We start from the raw sequence: 18,204 nt of genomic DNA, 5'->3' as shown, positions 1-18,204 counted from the left end.
ATACAAGAACTCCACGAGGCTGAGTACTGTGACCTTCGTCTTCTTTATTACAACTCCAGAGTGCCTAAACAACATGGCAGCCAAGCTTTTATACTGGCCCTGCACGTGTGTGCTGGTGACCATTAGGACTCGAACAGTCGCGCCCTCTGGTGGCAAGCATTACATAATTACAAACATAACAGTATCGTGACGTTCCATACCATATTCTGTCAGGTTCGATCATATCATATGACATATAATCCCCACCCTTCCCCTCCCCTCCCTCCACTCCCCTCGTTCCACCCCCCTGTCCCTCTCCCTCCCGCCCCCTCCTCTCCCTCTCACCTCCCCCTGCTCTACCCTCCCCCCACTCCTCTCCCTCTCCCTCCCCCTCTCCCCTCCTCCCCTGCTCTACCCTCCTCTCCCCAATCCTCTCTCTCCCCCCTACCCTCCCCTCCCCCAGCGATGTCCTGATATCCACAGCAACAGATTACAGTGAGAAATAAATTCTGTTTTGTTGAGTTTTGTTGAACTGTGGCTCAAGGCAAACTAGAGTCGCTATAGCAACTCGCCACAAAAAACCTGGAGTCACGTGAGTGTTTAAGAGCACAAAGCATGAGGAAGCCTGACTGACAGCTCAAGCCCAGAAATGAAGTTCCACAGCTAACTTCGGAGAGGGAGCGAGAGAGGGAGTGACGGAGAGAGGGAGCGACAGAGAGGGAGAGGGAGGGGGGGAGACAGAGAGAGAGAGGGAGGGAGGGAGAGAGACAGACAGAGAGAGGGAAAGAGAAAGAGAAAGAGAGAGAGAGAAGGAGCAAGGGGGGGAAGGGACAGAGGGAGAGACAGTGAAAGAGAGAGAAACACAGAGGGGGAACGGAAAGAAAGAGTGATAGAAAAAGAGAGAGGGAGAGAGAGCAGGAGGGAAAGAGAAAGAGAGAGGGAGGAGGGACAGGGAGAGAGAGAGAGGGAGGAGGGACAGGGAGAGAGAGAGAGGGGGAGGAGGGACAGGGAGAGAGAGAGAGGGAGGAAGGACAGGGAGAGAGAGAGAGGGGGAGGAGGGACAGGGAGAGTGAGCGAGGGAGGAGGCACAGGGAGAGAGAGAGGGAGGGAGGGAGAGAGGGAAAGAGGGAGGGAGAGAGAGCGAGGGAGCGGAGAGCAAAGAGCAGAGAGGCGGGCCCGGGGTATGTTGTGACGAATCGAGCTGCCTGTGACCTGGCCTTCCTGCTCCTGACACCACTCTGCTCACAGTGAGTACGGCTTTCATGTCTGTGACGGAGGAAGTGAAGCTCAATTGGCAGCTCCCGACATCCCAGGTGCCCCACTCCGTCAGTCCCTGCACTGAGCAAACCGTCCTCCCCGGCAGCAAAGTACTGTGGGCCCTGCTGCTCAATCACCCCCTCCCTGCCTGAGCCCGGGGGTGGAGGGGGCACGGACTGCCTGACCCCGGGGGGGGGGGGGGCACGGACTGCCTGACCCCGGGGGGGGGGGGGCACGGACTGCCTGACCCCGGGGGGGGGGGCACGAACTGCCTGACCCCGGGGGGGGGGGCACGGACTCCCTGACCCCAGGGGGGGGGCATGGACACCCTGACCCCGGGGGGGGGGGGGGGGGCACGGACTCCCTGACCCCAGGGGGGGGCAGGGACCCCCTCGCTCCCTGACCCTGGGGTGGGGGGGCACGGACACCCTGACCCCGGGGGGGGGGGCACGAACTGCCTGACCCCGGGGGTGGAGGGGGCACGGACTGCCTGACCCTGGGGGGGGGGGGGGCACGGACTGCCTGACCCCGGGGGGGGGCAGGGACCCCCTCACTCCCTGACCCCGGGGGGGGCATGGACACCCTAACCCCAGGGGGGGGCATGGACACCCTGACCCCGGGGGGGGGGGGTATGGACTCCCTGACCCCGGGGGGGAGGGCACGGACTCCCTGACCCCGGGGGGGGCATGGACACCCTGACCCCGGGGGGGGCATGGACACCCTGACCCCGGGGGGGGGCACGGACTCCATGACCCCGGGGGGGGAGGGCACGGACTCCCTGACCCCCTCACTCCCTGACCTCTGGGGGGGGGGGGGGCACGGACTCCCTGACCCCGGGAGGCGGGGGGGGGGGAAGGAACCACTCGCTCCCTGACCCCGGGGGGGGGGCACGGACCTCCTGACCCCGGGAGGCAGTGCTCCAGGACCCGCTCTGGCCCACTTGCACCACGTCCATTTTACTCAGTCGCTCCACAAACCGCGGGTCCCGAGGGTCTCGCCTCCCTGCTCCAGTCACTGATCTCCTGGAGGAGATGTATTCCGGGCGAGTGAAGCCGCTGCCTGGTCACCGCCCCCCCCCCCCATCTCCTGCAGTGTGCGGCCACACACACACACACAGGCCCGAACCCTCCCCCACACACAGTCTCTCACAATCAGTCATCCATACTGTATTTGTTCTCAGCCTGTACCGGTAACTAGGCAACAGCCGGCAGCCGCTGGGCTGGCAGTCCGTTCCCCCCTCCCCCAGGGGAGGCCTGTTGCCTGGTTACGGGGCTAGGCCCAGCCCCAGGCCCAAGCCCACAACCACCACCTGCTCACTCAGTCACGGGTTAAACCACTCGGCCCCACAGCAGCCCCACACCGGCCCAGCGTATCAGCACACACTCCCCCGGCCTATTCCCATATTCTAAACCGTTCTAATGAAAAGCTTCTGGTGACAGGCCGGGGCTGGAGAAGGGAAAACATCCCGGCTGTAAAGGGTGCAGGAGATGATGTGACGGAGGAGGGGGAGAGACTGGGAGCAGTTGCTCACAGTCCTGGGTCACCACAGACTGCCCCACTCACACACCCCATCCCACCCCCCACTCACTGACACCACACATACCCCACATATAACCCCCACACATACCCCCCACACATACCCCACACACACACATACCCCCCCACACACATACCCCCCACACACACATACCCACCCACACACATACCCCCCATACATACTCCACACACACACATACCCCCCACACATACCCCTCACACATACTCCACACACACACATACCCCCCACACACACATACCCCACACACATACACCCCACACACACATACCCACCCACACACATACCCCCCATACATACCCCTCACACATACCCCCCACATACCCCTCACACCTACTCCACACACACACATACCCCCCCACACACACATACCCCACACACATACCCCCCACACACACACCCCCCACACATACCCCCCACACATACCCCACACACACACATACCCCACACACACATACACCACACACATACACCCCACACACACATACACCACACACACACATACCCCCCCATACACCTACCCCACACACACACCTACCACACCCCCCGCTCACTGACACCACACTGCCCCCACACCTACTACCCCACACACACATACCCCCCCACACACAGACTCCCCCCACACATACCCCACACACATTCTCCCCCACATACCCCACACTCACACACCTACCCCCCACACACACCTACACCCCCCACACATCAATACCCCAGCCCCCCATGCCCAGATAACCCCCACGCTTAGATACTCCCCACACCCAGATACCCCACACATCACGACACTCCCCACACACAGCTTATTTTGGTGTAGTTATCTGCACCATAACTAAGACCACTTACTTCCAGCTCTGTAACATCACCCGTCTCCGCCCCTGGCTCAGCTCATCCGTTGCTGAAGCCCTCACCCATACCTTTGTTACCTCTATACTTGACTATACCAGCGCACTCCTGGCCGACCTCCCATTTTCCACCCTCCATAAAATTACGGTCAGCCAAGGTCGGCAGCCTGTGTCCTAACTCGCACCAAGTTCCGCTCACCCATCACCCCTCTGCTCGCTGACCTACATTGGCTCCCGATTAAGCAACGCCTCAATTTTAAAATTCTCATCCTCGTTTCCAAATCCCTCCATGGCCCTCGCCCCTCCCTATCTCTGTAGTCTCCTCCAGCCCCACAACTCCCTCGAGATGTCTGCGCTCCTCTAATTCTGCCTTCGGAGCATCACTGATTATAATCGCTCTGCCATCGGTGGCCGTGCCTTCTGTTGCCTGGGCCCCAAGCTCTGGAGCCCTCTGCCTAAACCCCTCTGCCTCTCTCTCCTCTTTTAAGACGTGTCTTAAAACCGACCTCTTTGACCCAGCTGTTGGTCACCTGCCCTAACATCTCCTCATGTGTCTCGGCGACAAATGTTGTTTGTAGTGCCTTGGGACATTAAAGATGCGACATCAATACAAACTGTGATAAATGACAAGGAATGTCATTTGTCAACAAATCACACGTAAAGCTTTGTTTGTTTCACTAAAAGCCAGATTTATTTCCATCCAAGAGATGAAGAATAAAAAACAACCAAGGCAGTTAGAATACAGGGGAGGGAGCCCTGTGTCCCTGTGGGGTGGGGTGGTTTGGATTCCTGTCACAAGCTCCCAAGACCAACATCACAGTTCCTGGGCCTTTCTGATAGAGAGCCTGTTTGTCAGGAGGTGGCTAAAGCACAGTCCCGGCCTGCAAGACCATCAGCAGACTGGGGCCATTGGAGGGAGCAGCGTGTGGTCTGCAGGAGGGTGTCGGCTGCGAAGCCAGGTTGCTGATTGGAGCGAGGGCAGGTACAGCAGGAGCGGCGAGGTCGGGGCGAAGGAGCGGCGAGAGACGATAGAGGAATGTGATCGGGGCCTAGGAGAGGCGTGAGTTCGGGGCCAGAAGAGGCGAGGGCCCAGGGCAGCAAGGGCCAGCCCACACTGCGATATGTGTGCTACACTAGGCCCGTGCAGCAGAGCTGGTCTCCAGTCATCTGATTAACCCTTGCCACTGGACCAAGACCTAGCTCTGTCAAGCCTGTGTGGTGGTTGGTGTGCAACGGCCACCACACGTTAAAAAATCAACACACAGGCATCTTCCACCCTTCAGTAAATGTAGTATCTCCAAATTTGTAGATGACACTAAGTTGGGTGGCAGTGTGAGCTGCGAGGAGGATGCTATGAGGCTGCAGAGTGACTTGGATAGGTTAGGTGAGTGGGCAAATGCATGGCAGATGAAGTATAATGTGGATAAATGTGAGGTTATCCACTTTGGTGGTAAAAACAGAGAGACAGACTATTATCTGAATGGTGACAGATTAGGAAAAGGGGAGGTGCAACGAGACCTGGGTGTCATGGTACATCAGTCATTGAAGGTTGGCATGCAGGTACAGCAGGCGGTTAAGAAAGCAAATGGCATGTTGGCCTTCATAGCGAGGGGATTTAAGTACAGGGGCATGGAGGTGTTATTACAGATGTACAGGGCCTTGGTGAGGCCACACTTGGAGTATTGTGTACAGTTTTGGTCTCCTAACTTGAGGAAGGACATTCTTGTTATTGAGGGAGTGCAGCGAAGGTTCACCAGACTGATTCCCGGGATGGCGGGACTGACATATCAAGAAAGACTGGATCAACTGGGCTTGTATTCACTGGAGTTCAGAAGAATGAGAGGGGATCTCATAGACGTTTAAAATTCTGACAGGTTTAGACAGGTTAGATGCAGGAAGAATGTTCCCAATGTTGGGGAAGTCCAGAACCAGGGGTCACAGTCTAAGGATAAGGGGTAAGCCATTTAAGACCGAGATGAGGAGAAACTTCTTCACCCAGAGAGTGGTGAACCTGTGGAATTCTCTACCACAGAAAGTTGTTGAGGCCAATTCACTAAATATATTCAAAAAGGAGTTAGATGAAGTCCTCACTACTCGGGGGATCAAGGGGTATGGTGAGAAAGCAGGAATGGGGTACTGAAGTTGCATGTTCAGCCATGAACTCATTGAATAGTGGTGCAGGCTCGAAGGGCCGAATGGCCTACTCCTGCACCTATTTTCTATGTTTCTATGTTCAGGATGTAGTTCCTGGAATGTCAGGTCCTTCATTGAAACACCTGTGAACTCATCCCTTTTCAGCGTGGAAGCAAGTCATCCTCACATCGAGGGACTGCCTATAATAATAATTGTACATGAGCCTGTCAAACGACACCAGCCTCCATCACAAGGCTCACACACCAGGCTCCATCACAGGGCTCACACACCAGGCTCCATCACAGGGCTCGCACACCAGGCTCCATCACAGGGCTCACACACCAGGCTCCATCACAGGGCTCACACACCAGGCTCCATCACAGGGCTCACACACCAGGCTCCATCACAGGGCTCGCACACCAGGCTCCATCACAGGGCTCACACACCAGGCTCCATCACAGGGCTCACACACCAGGCTCCATCACAGAGCTCATACACCAGGCTCCATCGCAGAGCTCACACACCAGCCTCCTTCACAGGGCTCACACACCAAGCTCCATCACAGGACTAAACACCAAGCTCCATCACAGGGCTCACACACCAAGCTCCACCACAGGGCTCAAATACCAGCCTCCATCACAGGGCCCACACACCAGGCTCCATCAAAGGACTCACATACCAGCCTCCATCACAGGGCTCACACACCAGGCTCCATCACAGGGCCCACACACCAGGCTCCATCAAAGGACTCACATACCAGCCTCCATCACAGGGCTCACACACCAGCCTCCATCACAGGGCTCACACACCAGGCTCCAAGACAGGGCTCACACACCAGGCTTCATCACAGGGCTCACATACCAGCCTCCATCACAGGGCCTACACACCAGGCTCCATCAAAGGGCTCACACACCAGCCTCCATCACAGGGCTCACACACCAGGCTCCATCACAGGGCCTACACACCAGGCTCCAACAAAGGGCTCACATACCAGCCTCCATCACAGGGCTCACACACCAGGCTCCATCACAGGGCCCACACAGCAGGCTCCATCAAAGGGCTCACACACCAGGCTCCATCACAGGGCTCACACAACACAACAGGAGGCCCCATTACAGAGCTCACAGACTCATTCATTTGGAGCAAGCTGGCTGCCCGTGTTCCACACAAACTTTCTTTTCTCAATGTCATCAGCCTGTTTGCCTGCCCCTCCCCCAGCCCAGCTTGGGTTACTGCTCCAGGAACCTGCCCCTCCCCCGTAACCACTCCCATTTTCTGCACTGGGCATGTGCAAGATTCATTATAAAAACATGGCACGAAGAGGCTGTCTTCCTTTACTCTGAGCAACAGGCCTCAATGTGGCCTGCTCCCTAAGCCCAGGCCTAAGCCCTCAGCACAAGGCAGTGGACAAGACAACTGCAGGTATCGAAGGGGCTGGTGTTGTGGGTAGAGTGAAGGAATAGTCAGTGAGGAGCGACGGTTTTGGGTCTGAGTGTCAGGGGTGTGTCAATGCCCAAAGGTCTCTGGGTTAGACCAATTGCAGTGCCCCAGTCACAGGGTGTGGGAATGACACCAATTGGTTGCACTTCCTGCAAACAGGCATTTAATCCACAGCCCCAGGAATTCACCATCCAGCTCTGGGAGGACACACGCCTCCAACAGTATCAGATGTGGCTCAGTGATGGCACCCTCCCAACCCAGTCCCACTCCTGGGACTTGAGCACATAATCCAGGCTGACACTCCAGTGCAGTACTGAGGGAGCGCCGCGCTGTCAGAGGGGCTGTCGTTCTGATGAGGCGTTAAACCCTAGGCCCCATCTGCTCTCTCAGGTGGATGTAAACCACCGGGGGAGTTCTCCCCGGTGTCCTGGGCCAGGGAGGCCCACGAGCTGGTCCGACTGGAGTGTCGGAGATGGGACAGGTCTGGAGAATGTGCAAGGCAGGAAGTGAGTGGCTCTGGGACTCTGCCGGGTCCTGTTGCACTGCTCGGGAGGGGCTGGTCCTTGCAGGGTTCAGGGGTACGGTTTGGGCGGAGCTCTTGGCCCAGAACTGTTCCCTTTAACATGCTGTCTGTCTGCTCCTGTCCAGTTGCCCCTAATCGGACAGTGGGTGCTGGTGTCACGAGGGGTGACAGACTGGAGACCGGGATGCAACCCCATGTGACCGGAGCAGGCGGTTACTAACCTGACACTCCCAGAGTAGCACACTGTCCTCGAACATCGGAACAGAAGGACATTCAGCCCCTCGAGTCTGTTCTACCACTCAGCTCATGGCTGATCTGTGAGTGAGCTCTCCCATTACCCCCCCCCCACTCTGTGAGTGAGCTCTCCCATTACCCCCCCACCCCCCTGCTCTGTGAAAAAGCTCTCCCATTACCCAACCCCCCCCGTTCTGTGAGTGAGCTCTCCCATTACCCCCCATTCTGTGAGTGAGTTCTCCCATTACCCCCCCCTGTTATGTGAGTGAGTTCTCCCATTACACCCCACCCTGTTCTGTGAGTGAGCTCTCCCATTACCCCCCATTCTGTGAGTGAGTTCTCCCATTACCCCCCCGTTCTGTGAGTGAGTTCTCCCATTACACCCCCCTCCCCTGTTCTGTGAGTGAGCTCTCCCATTACCCCCCCCCACCACCCCCCTGCTCTGTGAAAGAGCTCTCCAATTAGTCCCCTCCCCCGTTCTGTCCCCACAGACCAGGAAATATTTCCTTTCCAAGGATTTATCCAATTCCCTTTTGAATCTGCTTCCACCACCCTTTCAGTCAGTGCTTTCCACTCGTTGTGTAAAAACATTTCCCCTAATTTCTCCCCTGAATCTGTGCCGTCTGGTTACTGACCCTTCAGCCAGTGGAAACAGTTTCTCGGTATTGACTCTATTCATGATTCTAAACACCTCGATCAAATCTACTCTTGGCCTTCTCTGCTCCAAGGAGAACAATCCCAGCTTCTCCAGTCTCTCCTCATCCCTGGAACCATTCGAGTAAATCTCCTCTGTGCCCTCTCCAAAGCCTTCACAGCCTTCCCACAGTGTGGTGGCCAGAATTGGACACAGTCCTCCAGCTGGGGCCGAACTCGTGTTTTAGATCGGTTTAGCATAACTTCCTGGGGTTTGTACTCTCTGCCTCGATGAATAAAGCCCTGGATCCCATATTAACTGCTTTGTTAACCTGTCCTGCCACCTTCAAAGATTTGTGCAGAAACACCCCCAGGTTCTTGCACCCCCTGTAAAATCGCACCGTTTGGCTTGTATTCTCTCTCCTCATTCTTCCTACCAAAATGCATCCCCTCACACTTCTCTGCGTTGAATTTCATCTGCCGTGTGTCTGTCCTGTCCACATCCCCTTCAGCTCTGTTATTGCATTCCTCACTGTTCACTACACTTCCAGGTTTTGTGTCGTCTGTAACTTCGGAAATTGTGCCCTGTACCCCCAAGTCCAAGTCATGAATGTGTATCAAAAACCGCAGTGGCCCTGAACCCCAGGGAGTATCACTGTATACCTCCCTCCAGTCTCAGAAACAGCCATTCGCCACAACTCGCTGTTTTCTGTCCTTTAGCCAGTTTTGTACCCATGCTGCACCTGCCCCTTTTATCCAATGGGCTTCAATTTTGCTGACAAACCCAGCATGTGGCGCTTTATCAAACACCTGTTGTAAGTCCATATACACAACATTAACTGCGTTGCCCTCACCCACTCTCTGGGAGGATTCAGGAACTATCAAAGGCTTTCCTGTGTGTGTGTTACTTTTGCAATGGGCTGCATTTCCTTCAGTCGATGCCGCATTGCAAAGTGCCATTTGCATACAGCTGCTTAGGCCTGATCAATACAACCACCGTCACCATTACAGATTGTCACACCGCTCGTGTCCCTGTGAAATACCCGATAGGTTGCAGGGAACTCCAACCTTCCAGGGCCTTGGCACAGGATGTGTTCATGTCAAAGGGTAAATAACTTGCTGGGGCCGTCAGTTCCAATGGGAAAGTTGTTGAACACAATCAACTGAATATAACTAGAAATCAGTGGCAGTCCCATTCGATTAACCCTTCGCCAACACCTTTGAACTCTGTGTCTCGATTTGTAAAGCCCAGAATCCCATATGCTTTTTAACGGGCTTCTCAGCTTCAAACATTGGTGGATGTGAATCCCCGGGTCTCTCTGTTCCTGCGCCTCTTTAACATTGTCCCATTTACTTTCTATTGCCTCTCATTCTTCCTGTCAAAATGTATCACTTTACGTTTCTCTGCGTTAAGTTGCATCTGCCTATTTCACCAGCCTGTGGATGTCCTCCTGATGCCTCTTGCTCTCCTCCGCACTGTTCACTGCATTTCCCAGTTTTGGGTCATCTGCAAACTTTGAAATCATGCTCTGTACACCCACGTGCATGTCATTAACATGTATCAAAAAGAGCAGAGGTTCCAACAACGACCCATTGTACGATTCCCTCCCGTCTGAAACACACCCGTTCACCTCTGCTTCCTGGTCTGCCCCTGAGACTGCTTCAGATCCACGCAGGCACTGGCCCACAATCCCATGGGCTTCAGTTTCACCAACAGGTCTGTCACATAGTACTTTATCAAACACCTTCTGTAGCATCGTTGCAATTGAAGCACCACTGCCTCCCCTCTATCCCAGCCCCCTGCGATCAAGGCCAAGGTTCCAGTCATTCTTTAGATTACTTTCTGCACCTTGACCAGTCCCCTGTACAAAGAACTCTCTCCCACACTCCCTCCTTCATCGTTGACAATCCCTCATCACTGACTCCCCAACCACAGGAAATGGCCTTTCCCCATTCATTCTCTCAAAACCCGAACATCGCTCGTTTGATTCAGTGAGGCAACGAATGGGATTATACCAAGAGTGGATCTCCCGGAACCCAGTGCTGGGGGACCTCGGTGACCCCCCCGGGACCCAGTGCTCAGGGACCCCCCCCGGGACCCAGTGCTCGGTGACCCCCCCGGGACCCAGTGCTCGGTGACCCCCCCGGGACCCAGTGCTCAGGGACCCCCCCGGGACCCAGTGCTCAGGGACCCCCCCCGGGACCCAGTGCTCGGTGACCCCCCCGGGACCCAGTGCTCAGGGACCCCCCCGGGACCCAGTGCTCAGGGACCCAGTGCTCGGGGACCCAGTGCTCGGGCACCCCCGGGACCCAGTGCTCGAGGGACCCCCGGGACCCAGTTCTCGGGAGACCCCCGGGACCCAGTGCTCGGTGACCCCCCCCCGGGACCCAGTGCTCGGTGACCCCCTCCGGGACCCAGTGCTCGGTGACCCCCCTCCGGGACCCAGTGCTCGGTGACCCCCCTCCGGGACCCAGTGCTCGGTGACCCCCCTCCGGGAGCCAGTGCTCGGTGCCCCCCCCGGGACCCAGTGCTCGGTGACCCCCCCCCGGGACCCAGTGCTCGGTGACCCCCCCCCGGGACCCAGTGCTCGGTGACCCCCCTCCGGGACCCAGTGCTCGGTGACCCCCCTCCGGGAGCCAGTGCTCGGTGACCCCCCCCGGGACCCAGTGCTCGGTGACCCCCCCCCGGGACCCAGTGCTCGGTGACCCCCCCCCGGGACCCAGTGCTCGGTGACCCCCCTCCGGGACCCAGTGCTCGGTGACCCCCCTCCGGGACCCAGTGCTCGGTGACCCCCTCCGGGACCCAGTGCTCGGTGACCCCCCTCCGGGACCCAGTGCTCGGTGACCCCCTCCGGGAGCCAGTGCTCGGTGACCCCCCCGGGAGCCAGTGCTCGGTGACCCCCCCGGGAGCCAGTGCTCGGTGACCCCCCCGGGAGCCAGTGCTCGGTGACCCCCCCGGGAGCCAGTGCTCGGCGACCCCCCGGGAGCCAGTGCTCGGTGACCCCCCCGGGAGCCAGTGTATTCCCTGGAGTACAGAAGGTTGAGGGTGATCTGATCGAGGTGTTTCAGATTATCAGAAGAGTCTATAGGGTCGATAAACAGAATTCGGCTGAGGAGGAGTGCGGAACAAGGGGGCATAAGCTTAGAATTAGAGCTAGGCCGCTCAGCTTTGGTGAGAAAATAGTGGAAATATGGAACTCTTTCCTCGCCCCTCCCCCACCCCCCCAAAAAAAGTTGTTGAGGCTGGGGGTCAATTGGAAATTTCGGGACTAAGATGGATAGCGTTTTGTTGGGTACAGAACCAAGGCGGAGAGATGGAGATGGAATACAGATGATAATTGGATTGAATGGTGGAGCGGGCTGGAGGGGCTGACTGGCCTCCTCCTGTTCCGATGTCCATGTTCTGGGGGAGCCAGGTTCTGATCACGAGCCATCCTTGGTTGCTTGATCCCAGCTCAGAGACCGTGACCACCAAGGGAGGGCACTTGTCGGGGGGAAGGTTTGGCCCAATACTGCATGGGCCGAGTACAGTCACTGGCCCAATACTTTCCTCCGCCCAGGCCTGCCTCCTGACCCATCCCGGTGTGAGACTGGTCATTGAGTGCCGACGGGCTATTTGACTGCAGGGGCGTCACAGGCAAGCTCGATACAGGACATTAATTCTGGCCCTTGCTTCCGCAGATATGTGCATGTGTACGGGATAGTGACCGGGCACACGGACCTGGGCGGGAGTTACAGCACCCACCGCAGATTTAACCCACAACCTTCCGGCAGCTTGGCGCTCCAGCAGGTAACTCAGCCCGACTGAGTCTCACCGATACTTTGGATTATTGGATGGATTCGGAACAGAATCGAAGTCAAGGAATCTGACTAATTCTGAAAGCTAGTTGCTGAAGTTAAGGGCCAAGTTAACATTTACACTTCTGGGAAAACAGGCACAAAACAAATTCTAGCTTATTTTGTGGCAGGTATTATTCATTATTCATTATACTAATCCCAAGAACCGGTATCCATGGTAACATTAATTAACCAAAGCTTTTGACGATATTAGAATGGGCGGCAGTCTTCGACCACACACCACATGCACTAACCCTCGAAGTGTGGTTAGTACCGGGGGCAGGGCCCAGTCCCATTTGTTTTTCCCCCGGGGCCCTGTGGGACCGGGCCCTTCCCCCGGGGCCCTGTGGGACCGGGCCCTTCCCCCGGGGCCCTGTGGGACCGGGCCCTGTGGGACCGGGCCCTTCCCCCGGGGCCCTGTGGGACCGGGCCCTTCCCCCGGGGCCCTGTGGGACCGGGCCCTTCCCCCGGGGCCCTGTGGGACCGGGCCCTGTGGGACCGGGCCCTTCCCCCGGGGCCCTGTGGGACCGGGCCCTTCCCCCGGGGCCCTGTGGGACCAGGCCCTCCCCCCCCCCCCCCCCCCGGGGCCCTGTGGGACCGGGCCCTTCCCCCCGGGGCCCTGTGGGACCGGGCCCTTCCCCCCGGGGCCCTGTGGGACCGGGCCCTTCCCCCGGGGCCCTGTGGGACCGGGCCCTTCCCCCGGGGCCCTGTGGGACCAGGCCCCCCCCCCCCCCCCCGGGGCCCTGTGGGACCGGGCCCTTCCCCCCCCCCGGGGCCCTGTAGGACCGGGCCTGTTCCCTCACTGTGATGGTGTGTGTCCGGGTTGGGGTGGGCGGGTGATGGGCAGAAGAGTTTTTCATGCTGCTTAATGTTGCCACTGCTTTGTTGCAGATATGATCACCCTGACGGAGCTCGCTACTCTCTCCGATAGTCAGCCCACTCATCGCCTCCTCAAGCCCTGGTGGGACGTTCTGATGGACTACTTGGTGGTTATTATGCTGATGGTATCTCTCCTGTCGGCGACCCTGCTCATCTCTAAAGATAAGGTTGTATGTTTGCCTTGCGACCATGTGCAGGGTCTGAACCGCACGGCCAGGAGCTCCAGCCCTGGAACCGAGGCTCCACCTCACGGGTCGGACTCGCCTACAGCAAGCCCCCAGAGTGTGAAGCACGGAGGCCCCACCTCCTCAGGGACACCGAGAAAGCCCCCAGGCTCGATCGAAACCAGAGCGGCACCTCCGGTCAGGCAGCCCAAAGGAAGAGGCTACAAGACGAACTTGGATTTCCAGCAGTATGTCTACATCAGCCAAGTGTGTTACCAGAAGGCCTTGCCCTGGTATTCCAAGTACTTCCCGTACGTAGCCCTTGTCCACACCATTATCCTGATGGTCAGCGGCAACTTCTGGTTCAAATTCCCGAAGACCTCCTCCAAGGTCGAGCACTTTGTCTCCATCCTGGGCAAGTGCTTCGAGTCTCCCTGGACCACCAAAGCGGTGTCCGAGACGGCCAACGAGGACTCGGAGAACAGCCAGCACCGCACCAAGATGTTCAAGTCGGTGACGCTGGAGCCCAGCGAGAACTCGGACACCTGCTCCTCGCTGACCTCCTGCCCCGAGGTGACCTTCGAACCCCCGGTCACCGGCTCGCCCTCCATGAACATCCTGGGCAAGCAGGACGGCGAGCAGGCCAAGGCCTTGTTTGAGAAGGTCCGCAAGTTCCGGGCCCACACCGAGGACGGGGACCTGATCTACAAGTTCTATGTTGGCCAGACGGTTGTGAAGGCGTTAAAATTCATGATCATTCTCAGCTACACTTTCACCTTCGTCAACTCCATCACGTTCGAACACATCTGCAAGCCCAAGATCAAAAACGTCACCGGCTACTCTGTGTTCTTCTGCACTCACAGTATGGCCTACATGCTGCGCAAACTGCTCATCAGCTACATCATTCTCATCGCGCTCTATGGACTGGTGTGCCTCTACACCTTGTTCTGGCTGTTCCGGGGCTCTTTGAAGGAATACTCCTTCGAGAAGGTGCGCGAGGAGAGCAACTTCAGTGACATCCCCGACGTGAAGAATGACTTTGCCTTCCTGCTACATATGGTGGACCAATACGACCAGCTCTACTCCAAGCGGTTTGCCATCTTCCTGTCGGAAGGCTGTGAGAGCAAGCTGCTGGAGATGAACCTCAACCACGAGTGGACGTACGAGAAGCTGAGGCAGCACGTGTCCAAGAACGTCCAGGGAAAGCTGGAGCTGCAGCTCTTCATGTTGTCGGGCATTCCCAAAGCTGTCTTCGACATGAGCGATCTGGAGGTCCTGAAGCTGGAGCTCATTCCTGACGTCAGGCTGCCAGCCAAGATCTCCCAGATGGTGGCTCTCAAGGAGCTGTACCTCTACCACTGCCCTGCAAAGGTTGATCAAATTGCCTTCAACTTCCTCAGAGACCACCTTCACATCTTGCACGTCAAGTTCACTGACATAGGCGAGATCCCCTTGTGGGTGTACTCGCTGAAAAACCTGGTGGAACTGCATCTTTCTGGCAATCTCAACTCTGAAACCAACAAGGCCATCGGACTAGAGTCCCTGAAGGAGCTGAGGCATCTCAAAATTCTCATCCTGAAAAGCAACCTCTCCAAAATCCCCACAAACGTTATGGAGCTCGCCACACACTTGTCCAAGTTGGTCATTCAGAATGATGGCACCAAGTTGCTGGTTCTCAACAACCTGAAGAAGCTGGCCAACCTGTCTGAGCTTGAGCTGCAGAACTGTGAGCTGGACAGGATCCCACATGCAATATTCAGCCTGGCCAGCCTCCACAAGCTGGACCTGAAATCCAATAACATTCAGAGCATTGAGGAGATCATCAGCTTCCAGCACCTCAAGCGGCTGTCCTGCCTCAAACTCTGGCACAACTCCATCCTCTCCATCCCAACCACCATCAGTCTCATCAAAAACCTCGAGCAGCTTTTCCTCTCCAACAACAAGCTGGAGTCCTTGCCCAATGCGCTCTTCACCCTGAGGAAGCTGAGGTATCTGGACCTCAGCCACAACCTTCTCACTGCTGTCCCACCAGACATTCACCTGCTCCAGAATCTGCAGCAATTCTTCATCACCAAGAACAAAGTGGAGACCCTGTCTGTCCAGCTCTTCCAGTGCCTCAAACTGAAGACATTATACATGGGGCAAAACTGCATCACTTACATTCCACCTGAAATTGGACAGTTGACACAACTCACTTACCTGGAGCTGAAAGGAAATCACTTGGAGAGGATCCCCCCTCAGATTGGCGACTGTGTGCTACTTAAGAAGACAAATCTTATCGTCGAAGACCTTCTGTTTGATCGTCTCCCCATTGACGTCAAAGATAACCTCACGGAACAAGACTTTGCCTCTGTTGTTTAATGTGCCTCCCCAAAGTTAGACAGTAGTGTCTATGGTCGGATCACACACCTCTCTGTGCAACTTCCAGCTAATCACCAGGTTGAGTTAGACCCCGAGTGCTGTAACACGTAGAGGATTTTAAATCCCCCAAAATTCACTAAAGTGGGCATAAACTCCACCAGTCTTTGAAATGAATCAGCACTGACACGGTATGTTCCTCGTAGGCCTTAATGCTAGGACTTGGGAAAGGTCTTTGTGCATTAGTGCAACAAACAGTCCTTACTGTTAAACCATATCCTCAGTACAAGCTCACAAACCTTGTACTGTGTGTCTGACCCGAGACCGCTCATTCCGGAGACGGGATCCTGGCTCACTCACCAGGAGCACACAGGGAATTCTACCGCGCTCTCCAACTTAGTGTTCACACACACTCTGTCCTCCCCTCTCTGTCCCCCCCTCTCTCTCTCTCTCTCTGTCCCTCTCTCTCTCTCTCTCTGTCCTTCCCTCTCTCTCTCTCTGTCCCTCTCTCTCTCTGTCCCTCTCTCTCTCTGTCCCTCTCGCTCTCTCTCTCTCCCTCTCTCTCTCTCCCTCTCTCTCTCTCTCTCTGTCCCTCTGTCCCTCTCTTTCTCTGTCCCTCTCTGTCCCTCTCTCTCTCTCTCTGTCCCTCTCTCTCTCTCTCTGTCCCTCTCTCTCTCTCTCTCTCTCTGTCTCTCTCTCTCTGTCCCTCTCTCTCCCTCCCTGTCCCTCTCTCTCTCTCTCTCTCTCTGTCCCTCTCTCTCTCTCTCTCTGTCCCTCTCTCTCTCTCTCTGTCCCTCTCTCTCTCTCCCTCTCTCTCTCTCTCTCTGTCCCTCTGTCCCTCTCTTTCTCTGTCCCTCTCTCTCTCTCTCTCTCTCTCTCTGTCCCTCTCTCTCTCTCTCTGTCCCTCTCTCTCTCTCTCTCTCTCTCTCTCTGTCCCTCTCTCTCTCTCTCTCTGTCACTCTGTCCCTCTCTTTCTCTGTCCCTCTCTCTCTCTCTGTCCCTCTCTCTCTCTGTCCCTCCCTCTCTCTCTCTGTCCCTCTCTCTCTCTCTCTCTCTCTCTGTCCCCCCCTCTCACTCTATCCCCCCCCCTCTCTCTCTCTCTCTCTGTCCCTCTCTCTCTATCTCTGTCCCTCTCTCTCTCTCTCTCTCTGTCGCCCCCTCTCTCACTCTGCCCCCTCTCTCACTCTATTTCATCATGGGACGTGACCTAAACATACAGAATCACAACATCTAACTGAAATAAATGGAGCAGAAACTGCTGGAAGGACTCTGCCTGTGTGCAGAGAATGGAACGTTAACATTCCCGAGGTAATCCTTGTATCAGACTGGGAGATATGCGTGATGAACAGCGTTTACAAAGGAACAGAACAAGTGTAAAGGAAATAACGCACAGTTTGAACTTGCAGTGTTTCCATTTTCTGTTGATTCTGTGTTCTTGATGTTGGGGGGACATGAGTTAAGGTCAGGTGGGGGCACGGGGGAGCTCAGTGCAAGGGAACGTGCATGATGTCGGTTAAGGCAGGGGGTCGGAGGTCGGGCCATCCTGACCAGTTTTTAAAGGGCCGCTCTCACTGCTTGTCAGCACTGTGATGGAGACATTCCCCTTTATGGTTTAAATCAGGCTGATAATCGGGGTGAGTGGGAGGTGAAGAATTGTACAGAGAATCTTTGAATGATGTGGCTGTGATCGGGAGCCCAGCTATGTGAGTTTTTGTGATAGTTTAATCAGGAGTGAGTAACAATGAGGGATTAATTAAGCAAACAAATTGGCACCGGGGCAAAAGAAACATTGAACACAATGGCCCAGGATAGGAGCAGTTGGTCAAACCATCGACTTGCCTTACTGAGGGGATACAAGTAAAGAGCGAACGGTCAGAACTGAGATCAGTCAGGGAGCAGAGTCCCGATAGTGCCACACTTGGTGTTTAAAGCAGGCAGATTGTAAGAGCAAACAACCCTCGACTCCAGAGACCTGAGTCTTCCATGTGCAACTCCTCCACACTCTGAGGCAGCAAATGATCTCACCCATTGACAGGACCAGCCAAGAGGTGAAGAACCTGTTTAACCAGCTAACTGTTTATAGCCAGGGTACATTTGATTATTGGACTTTGTGTCTTGCTAGTTGTCCCGCATTTTGATTTTATTTAGAAATAAATCTGACATTTGAGTTTAGCCTTTGTCCAATGCTCTCGAAATGTCATTATTTCCTGCTTTTTATACACACTCCGTGTTGGAGGGTGAGTGAGTGTTTATACACACTCCGTGTTGGAGGGTGAGTGAGTGTTTATACACACTCCGTGTTGGAGGGTGAGTGAGTGTTTATACACACTCAGTGTTGGAGGGTGAGTGAGTGTTTATACACACTCCGTGTTG

At 56.0% G+C, this 18,204-nt stretch overlaps 1 protein-coding gene across 4 annotated transcripts; it reads left to right on the top strand.

The window, feature by feature from the left end:
* Window positions 1-447: 447 nt before the first annotated feature.
* Window positions 448-18,003, top strand: LOC139241192 (volume-regulated anion channel subunit LRRC8D-like). Of its 4 annotated transcripts, none has more exons than XM_070869848.1 (3): window positions 448-571; window positions 12,275-12,383; window positions 13,322-18,003. In XM_070869848.1, exon 3 carries the CDS (start codon window positions 13,324-13,326, stop codon window positions 15,832-15,834), a length of 2,511 nt encoding a protein of 836 aa, XP_070725949.1. In that variant the 5' UTR covers window positions 448-571; window positions 12,275-12,383; window positions 13,322-13,323; the 3' UTR covers window positions 15,835-18,003. The 4 variants fall into 4 exon arrangements, with proteins under 4 accessions (XP_070725949.1, XP_070725951.1, XP_070725948.1 ...); XM_070869847.1 differs by lacking the exon at window positions 448-571 and adding an exon at window positions 7,103-7,185; XM_070869849.1 differs by lacking the exon at window positions 448-571 and adding an exon at window positions 7,103-7,185 and having other exon boundaries at window positions 12,275-12,561.
* The last annotated feature ends 201 nt before the right edge of the window (window positions 18,004-18,204 follow it).

Source organism: Pristiophorus japonicus (genome assembly GCF_044704955.1).
Source record: "Pristiophorus japonicus isolate sPriJap1 chromosome 24 unlocalized genomic scaffold, sPriJap1.hap1 SUPER_24_unloc_1, whole genome shotgun sequence".
Taxonomy (NCBI): Eukaryota; Metazoa; Chordata; class Chondrichthyes; family Pristiophoridae; genus Pristiophorus; species Pristiophorus japonicus.
Note: the sequence above shows the minus strand (reverse complement) of the source record. Positions and strands in the feature narration are given on the sequence as shown.

Excerpts from the sequence above, each read along its gene's own strand:
- LOC139241192 (XM_070869848.1), top strand. The coding sequence starts at position 13,324 with ATGATCACCCTGACGGAGCTCGCTACTCTCTCCGATAGTCAGCCCACT.